This window comes from Falco naumanni, chromosome 9 (genome assembly GCF_017639655.2).
Source record: "Falco naumanni isolate bFalNau1 chromosome 9, bFalNau1.pat, whole genome shotgun sequence".
Classification (NCBI taxonomy): Eukaryota; Metazoa; Chordata; class Aves; order Falconiformes; family Falconidae; genus Falco; species Falco naumanni.
In genome coordinates this window covers 23,696,417-23,704,554 of record NC_054062.1, presented here as the reverse complement: position 1 = coordinate 23,704,554, position 8,138 = coordinate 23,696,417, and the positions used below count along the sequence as shown (strand labels likewise).

Sequence of the window (8,138 nt, the reverse complement as noted above, 5' to 3'; positions counted from 1 at the left end):
ACCTACGCATGCGTACAAGGGGCCGCGCTGCCGGGGTGAGATGGGCGCGGCCGCTCGGGCCTCTGTGATTGGCTGAGGGTGGCCACGTGTTGGAGCCTGGGGGCAGGTAGAAGCCACGTGGGCGGGAGGTGGTGCGCCAGGGGTCTGGGGGCTGCAGGTAGGGCCACGTGGGAGCGCGCGGGGCGGGGCGGGGCCGCGCCGCGCCGTGCCGCGCCGCGGGGCAGGGGGCAGTGCCATGCTGCGAGGGCGCTGTCAATGCTGCGGGCCGCGGGCAGCGCAGGGCCCTATGCAAGGCACGGCAGCATGCAGGGCAGCATGCAGGGCAGGGCAGCAATGCCATGCCATGCACAGGGTGGCACACAGTGTAGCACCACGGGGAGCATGCAGTGCAGTGCCACAGCAGTGCAGGGCTATGTACTGCTATGGGAAACATGTAGTGTGGTACCACGGGGGATGCAGTGTAGTGGCGTGAGGGAGAACATGACTGTTGCGGGGGTGAGCCGGCCATGTTATGGAGGGCATGCAGCGCGGTGCTGCTCTGGTGCCATGGGAGGGTGCGGTGTGGGGCCACAGTTATCGGTTATAACTGCAGTTATGCAGTGCTGTCACAGGAGGGTGCAGGCGGTGTTCAGGGGCACATGCAGTGCAGGCATGGGAGGCTGCAGCGTGCTGCCGTGGGGGCATGTGGTGCCACTGGGGGGACACAGGACAGTGAGCGGATGCAGTGCCATGCTGTGTGCGCACCAGTGGGGGGCGCAGTGTAACGCCCCAGCGGGGAGCACTCACAGGGCTGTGCTGTGCAGCCCAGCGGAGGGGGCAGGCTGGGTGTCACAGTGCTGTGCAGCATGGTCTCAGCCCGAGGAGGGGGTGCCAGGTGCTGGGGAGGGGCAGCACAAGTGGGGGGACCCTGTGCAAGCAGGGCAGTGTGTGAAGGCACAGCCTCGCTGCAGTGTTCAGCTGGCAGCAGGGGTGCAGGAAGCTCCCGGCCTCAAGGCTGCTGAAAGTCCAACTTTCCCGTTAAATATAAACCTCCCACGGCTCTCACCCAGTTAACTGCTCCTGTGGCTGTGGCAGGCCCACACTTAACGGGCAAGTGAGGCAGGATCTTCCTGAGCCACCTTCTCCTCCTGCCCAGACCCACACCAAAATGGCCACCGTTCCCCTTGGTTTCAACATCGACGCCCCACGCTGGGACCAGAGCACTTTTGTGGGGCGCCTGAAGCATTTCCTCAACATCACTGACCCGCGGACGGTGCTGGTGCCAGAGGAAGAGCTGGACCGGGCCAAGGCACTGGTGGAAGGCTGCAGGTGAGGGACAGGGATACAGCTGGGGCAGGTGCCATCCCTGTGGCCGTACCCAGCCACTCTGCAGGGCCACAGGAGGATGGAGGCAGTCATTCCCAAGCAGGCATGCTGGGATGTAACATCTGTCAGAGGTGGTTTTGGGGGAGTTTCCCAGGCTTCTCCTGGAAGCCTCAAGCTGGGACAAGTTTCCTTGTGGGAGGTGTTTCACCTGCCTTTAATGTTTGGTGTCTGGGGCTCCGTGCCCCAGTGGTGCCAGGTGCCAGCAGGTCTGTGTGGCTGCCCTTGACGGGCTCTGGGCTTGCAGGGCTGGGCTGGTGCCTCCAGGAAGCAGCCAGGAGCAGCTGCTCTATGCCAAGAAGCTGTACGACTCAGCCTTCCACCCTGACAGCGGCGAGAAGATGAACCTCATTGGGAGGATGTCCTTCCAGGTGCCAGGGGGCATGGCCATCACCGGCTGCATGCTCCAGTTCTACCGGTGAGCTCTTGGGGATGCTGGGTTTGGGGTGCAGCCCTGATGGTCCTTAGCCCCTTGAAGAATCCCTAGTGGCCAGGGCATGGCCAGCCTGCCTCCTCTGGGGCCGGCTGCTGCCTGAGGTATGTCCATGGCTGCTGTGCCTGCCTGCATCCCATAGCCCATAGCCCTATGTCCCTGTGCCCTGTCCCCAGTGCTCAGCCTGTGGTGGAAGCATCACGGGTCCTCCTGACCCCTGACATGGCTGGGCATGGTCTTGCTTTACCCTGAGCTCAGCTTAGCTCTTCGTGGAGCCCCTGTAATGATTAACACAGCCAAGTCCTGTGTGGCCAGCACTCTTGCTCCATGGACCATAACGGCTCCTGAAACCAAGGAGCAAATGTGCCCCCAGGCCAGCCTGCTGCAGCATCCCCAGCCCATGCCGACAGCTCCCTGCAGTTCCCTTCTGAAATGGCTGCTGGGGGGGTGGTGTGCAATCCCGTCCCCAGCACAGAGGCTGTGTCAGATAGACACTGCCTTTCCCAGTGAATCCCCATCCCATCCCTGTTTGCTGTACTGGTTTGCCAGTTGTTGGTGAGGTCCTGTCTGAATTGGGGATCTCCCAGTGCTGATGGGTCACCCTCTTCTCAATCCATGTCCACCTTCCTGCATCCCAAAGCTTGCTCGGATTCACATGTCCCCGTGTCCCCTCTCACCCCACCTCAGTGTCCCTGAAGAGTGCAGGCACCCTGGTCACCCCAGAGCTGCCTCTGTCCCCATGTGCTCTTTCCTTGTTGCTTCCTTTGACAAAGGCTGATCTCAGCCCAGCAAGATAGCTGTTGCCTTGCTGAGAGCTGGGTCTCCCACCACTGGCCCAGCACCCTGCAGGGCTGGGCCCCCTTGTGTGCCCCTCGAAGTCTGTGGCAGCCAGGATTCCTAGGGTCATTTCCCAGCTTTGCCACTGGCTTGTGGCTTTGCTGCAGTGTCTTAGTTTCCCTTGGGAGACACCATGACACGTGTATTGAGGGCATCTTGCCTGTCCCCCTGCCAAGCCCATCCTGGCCGTGGGCACAGGCCAGGCATCTGTGATGACCTTTGAGCGCTTTCCTGGTCCCTTCTTTCTGCAGGACGGTGCCTGCAGTGGTTTTCTGGCAGTGGGTGAATCAGTCCTTCAACGCCCTCGTCAACTACACCAACCGCAACGCTGCCTCCCCCATCACGCTGAGGTGAGCTGCTCCCACACAGGATGGGGACCCTCTGTGTTGGGTCCCTTAGATCACCCTTGCCCCGTCTTGGGCCCTGAAGGAGCAGGATCAAGTGTGAGTTGGTGTTTCTGTTCTCTCCATTCTTTGAAAATCACTGTCCAGGCAAATCGGGGTGGCTTACTTCACAGCCACTGGTACAGCACTGGCCACCGCGGTAGGGCTGAACCTCTACACCAAGGTACGCCAGGACAAGGCCAGGTGGGGCAGCTGGCCGCATCCTGCCCTCCCTCACTGACATCAGCCTGTCTCCTGCAGCGAGCCCCCCCCTTGCTGGCCCGCTGGGTCCCCTTTGCGGCCGTGGCTGCTGCCAACTGTGTCAATATCCCCATGATGCGGCAACAGTAAGTGCCACTCGTGGCTGGGGTGCTCGAGGGACCCAGCTCCCTCCAAAGGTGAGCTGGTGGCAGTCGGGCTCCTGGACTGCCTGGTTGCCCTGCTGTGGTTTCCCATCCCAGGGGTAGGGGGGAGGACAGGAGGGAGGTGGGCCGGGGTCTGCGTGTTCATGGTGCCAGGTCTCGGGGAGGGTGCTGGGTGGGGTGGCTCAGCCTCTGCCCAGAGCAGGAGGGGGATTTTGGGCTGAGGATAGCTGTTCTGGGGTTTGGGTTGGAAGATCCCTCGAACTCAAAGGTCTTCTGTGTGTGCCCATGGGAGAGCCCCAGTCCACGATGTCCTGGCACTGGAGCCCTCTAGAGTCCTGCTGCTCGGGGTCCCCCACAGGTCACGGCACAGGGAGCTGTGGTGCTGTGTGGGGGGACTGTCCCCTGGCTGTGCTGCAGGTCCCAGGCGGGTGTCTGTCCCCCGAACAGCTGGACCCCGTTCGCAGCCATGCCCTGAAGATGGCAGCATCAGCTGGGCTAAGGACCCCGGAGCCCCGTGCCCTAGGGCCAGGGCGGGGGGCAGCTGCAGCTGCTGTGCCAGCACAGCACGGAGGGGACCTCGTGTCCTCACACTTCCCTGACCATCCTGGCCCGCACTTACAGCTGCCTGTCCCCTCCAGGGAGATCATCAATGGAGTCACAGTGACAGATGGGGACAACAATGAGCTCGGCCGCTCCAGGGTGAGTCTGGAGGTGGGGGGCCAGGTTGGGGCATGGCGTGGCAGAGGCTCACCTGTTGCTGTTGCTTGCAGAGGGCGGCAGTAAAGGGCATCGCACAGGTTGTGGTCTCTAGGATCACCATGGCAGCACCAGGCATGAGTGAGTACAGGGCAGGAGGGTTGGTGGCCAGACCAGGGGCTCCCCTGGGACCCACCGCCTCGCCGTCCCCTGTGTCTGTTTCCCCCAGGAAGAAGAGGGAGGGTGGCCCTGCGTCCCAGGTGGCATTTGGTCACATGTCACTGATGGAGCTGGTCTCCCCATCCTGTGATTCCCATCAGAGTCCCCCCAAGCCCCCAGCCCTCCTCATCCCAACCCAGAGCCAGTGGGGAAATGTGGTGTGCTCCCCTGGCAGCTGGGCTCCACGAGGACACTTCTCATGCTCTCTGGCCCTGGGCCCTCATCCTGCAGCCCAGCATCCCCGTGCCATCATGAGATCCTTGCCATGCCACAAGCTTGGCAGGAGGGATGGGAGCAGAAGGAGCATGGATCATACTGCCCCAGTGATGGGTGGATGGGGTCCCGTGCCAGGTCCCTGCCATAAGCAAATACCCAGTGGCCCCCAGCACAGCTAGCCATAGCCATGGCCTCCAGGAGGGAGGTCCTGCTGGGGCAGCTCTATAGGCTGGCTTGCAGGGCAGCTCTGACCTTTTCTCTCCTAGTTATTTTGCCCATCATCATGGAGCGACTGGAGAAATTCCCATTCATGCAGGTGAGCCCATGTTTCTCCTGCCATGGTTTTCCAGTGGGTCCTGTAGTTCCCCCACTGCTGAGATGCTGGGGATGAAATGGGGGGTTGCAGAGCCTGCTTGCTTTTTTCCTGTTTGAGTCACTGGTATACCAGAGGTCTCTCAAGTGATACAGAGAGGCTGTAGGAGTGTGGCAGGGGTCAGGGGCACCCCAGAGATACTGGGCATTCAGCCCTGTTGAGGGGAGAATCCTCTTCACCCTGTGAGCAGGGCTTGTGGCCAGGCTGGGGACTCAATCCTGGCTCTTCCCTTACAGCGGATCCGGGTTCTCCATGGGCCTCTGCAGGTGCTGCTCTGTGGGGGCTTGTAAGTATCTCACTGCTCGAGTGCCTGTGGGTACCTGGTACCTGGAGCGCTGCTCTGAGGGGTGCTTGAAAAAAAGGCCTCTTTCCTGGCAGGGGATTGCAAAGCTGCTTGCCTTTCAGCCTGGGCTTTCCCCGGTTATTGGGAGTCTTGCAGTGTGAGCAGCATATCTTGGGCTGAGATCCCTGCGGCCAGGGGCAAACAGGCTGTCATCCCCAACACTAATGTTTGTCTCTTCTCTGTCCTACAGCCTCCTGTTCATGGTACCAGCAGCCTGCGCCCTGTTCCCACAGAGATGGTACCTGTCCCACTACTTCCCTCTCCTGCGCGGGACCTCGGGAGCCTTTTTCCTCCTAGCTCTTGTCTGCCTGTCCCAGCAGAAGCATAATGGGCACCCACCCTTCAACCTGAGGCAGCGCCTGTCTGTACATGCCGGTGCCTCAGGCAGCAAGAGGGCATGTGCCTCCCCTGCTCTGTGCTGGGAGCAGTGGGACCCCCAGCCTCATGGACAGCTCTCTGCCCCCCAGCACTGGGAGTGGTGGATGCCAGGGATGGGTGGTGGGTCTTGACATGAGCCTGCAAGATTCATAGGACTGCAGGGGACCTTGAATGGCAATGGGGAGGGAGGGTGGCCTGACTGGTCATCAGGGAGGAGGATTGTGGGTCTCATTGTCTGTCCCTTTTCCCCACAGCTCCCTTGCATTGACTGACCTCGAGCTGGAACTGCGTGACAGTATCGTGGCCAAGCACGGGGACAAAGTGCCATACGTCTATTTTAACAAGGGACTGTGAATGGAAACTACCTCGGAAGCTGTTGCACCCCTCCAGCCTTCTGTCACCAGCAGCTCTACATCCCCTGAGCAGGGCTCAGAAGCATGGTCCAGCCAGATCTGCCCCCCAGCTCAGCTGCCTCCTTCCTCTGGAGAGGCAGGATCTGGCTCTCTGCCCAGCTTGCAGCACTTTGCCTTGTCCTGAGCCTCCTGCCACGTGCTGCTGGCTGTGTCCCTGCCTCCCCATGTCCCTCTTGCTCTGGGCAGTGGCTGCACTTCCCGTGCCTTTTGCCCAGCGCAGGAGGATCTGCCCAGCCTGTCTGAACTTCACATGGTCACTGGGCTTGAGCCCGCAAGGCACCAGGCTCTCTCCCTCATGGCTCAGATCACAGTCCTACCTCCGAAAGCAGGTGCTCTGCCATTGAACCAGGAACCAAACCATATTGCTGCCTTAAACCACCACAGTGGCCTCTTACCATGAGCTGGATCATGCCTTGGCAGGCAGGAAGGGACCTGTCCCCTCTGCGCAGGGATCACTCCAAAGTCCAGGGACCAATGTTTGGACCATGCCTTCCTTGCTTTCAGGTTCAGATTTTATCCACTTTGCAATTGCCACAATCTAGGAGAGAAATAAGTAATTGTTTTTAAGCTTTAATTTTTTCAATCTAGCCATTCCTGAGCAAGAGAGTCAGACGTCACCCTTGTCCCACATCTCACCATCCCCATGGTAGCACCAAGGACCTGCAGCTTTGGTGGACAGTTGATTCTGGCCCCCCTTGGACAGGGAGGAGGAGACACAGGACTCACAAAGCTGTTGAGGCATTAATTCAGGCTCTGAATAGCAGCAATATAAACAACAGAGATGAGGGTTGAAAAATAAAATGTGATTTTTAAAAAACAGCTGTGGGTTCTGCTTTTGGCTGGTCTCTGCGTGTCTGATTCCCTGGGCAGGGCTGGTGATGTGGATGTCATGCCTGCCTTGAAAGGGAAAGGTGTGGGCTCTGTGACTGACCAGGCACCAGGGTGGGGGTCAGCACCGGGGCCAGGAGAAGGAGAAAGAGCCATGAGGCTCAGCAAGGGCTGTCATTAGCCCTGAAACCCTTGGGCATCCCATGCAGTCTTCCCCAAGAGTTTTTTGGGGCTTGCTACAAACAGTCTTGAGGCAAGTGACAAAGGGAGGTGATAGTGTCGTGATCATAGTGACTCTTATCCCATTGGGAGGACTAGGGGGATGATACTGGGTGACCCTTCCTACACCCATGGGTGCTGTTTGTCTTCTTGGCAAGGCAAGGTTTGCATGATGCTAACTTGGGTCTGCCATGAGGCCTTTCCCACCCCAAAGAAGAGCAGGTTGAGTTTGCTGCAGCCTATTTTTGGAGGAGGAAGAAGCCCCCCAGAATTCATCCCAAGTCCTGGGCTAAAGACCTTGCTGTCAGCCAGCTGCATCCAGGTTCTGTGCTTGCTGATGAACATCCCTTGGTGGGACAAGTGTGTTTCTAACCAGCATATGATGTGGCTGCTCAGAGAGCCCCATGGGCCAGCGGATGGTCAACACTCATCCCTCCAGCCAGGGATACATGTCAGATCCCTGAGGGCAGCAGCATCCCCACATCAGCTGCATACCACTGTGGAGGCACAGGGTCTGCAGCCAAAGGGCTTTCTGGCATTGATCATTCTGCTCCTACAGAGAAAGCAGCCAAACCCAAAACGTACTTCTTGAAGGGCCAAGCTGTATCCACAGTGGATTTACTTCTGCCTAAGCTGCAACAGGCAGAGGATAATGTCTCCAACCACATGTAGCTACAGCTAGAAAGCTGCACAAGAGCTCTGAAATAATTAATAGGTCAGCGGAAAGTAGAAAAACATGTTCAAACTTGTGTATCTGTTCCCTGGGCATTATTAGATCTCTTGTTAATGTGCAATTGAAATAATAGATAAGCACATGAAACAAAACAGATGTCACTCCTGTTGGGAGTGGAAAGAAGCCACAAAAAGACATCTCTTCTCTCGGCTTTTCTTAAGCTCCTTAACTCAAGCTGCTTTTGCCCTACACCCAAAATTGCTTTGAGCACTTTCAGAAAGGCACCTGTAGCAGCCTGGGCTGTGCTTGGGTCCAACATGCCTCTGGCATGTTTGGGTGCAGAGCGATGCTTGTAAAACAATGTGCTGTAGGACCCTAAAACTGCCTTTCCCCTGCGCAT

General features: G+C 58.7%; 1 protein-coding gene across 6 annotated transcripts; it reads left to right on the top strand.

The window, feature by feature from the left end:
* Window positions 1-46: 46 nt before the first annotated feature.
* SFXN2 (sideroflexin 2) lies at window positions 47-6,837 on the top strand. 6 transcript variants are annotated; one of them, XM_040607207.1, is made up of 12 exons: window positions 47-106; window positions 1,136-1,308; window positions 1,610-1,780; window positions 2,884-2,982; window positions 3,124-3,199; window positions 3,277-3,362; window positions 4,019-4,079; window positions 4,151-4,217; window positions 4,778-4,827; window positions 5,121-5,170; window positions 5,418-5,465; window positions 5,860-6,837. In XM_040607207.1, exons 2-12 carry the CDS (start codon window positions 1,148-1,150, stop codon window positions 5,957-5,959), a joined length of 969 nt encoding a protein of 322 aa, XP_040463141.1. In that variant the 5' UTR covers window positions 47-106; window positions 1,136-1,147; the 3' UTR covers window positions 5,960-6,837. The 6 variants fall into 6 exon arrangements, with proteins under 6 accessions (XP_040463141.1, XP_040463139.1, XP_040463138.1 ...); XM_040607205.1 differs by having other exon boundaries at window positions 50-157; XM_040607203.1 differs by lacking the exon at window positions 47-106 and adding an exon at window positions 267-495.
* The last annotated feature ends 1,301 nt before the right edge of the window (window positions 6,838-8,138 follow it).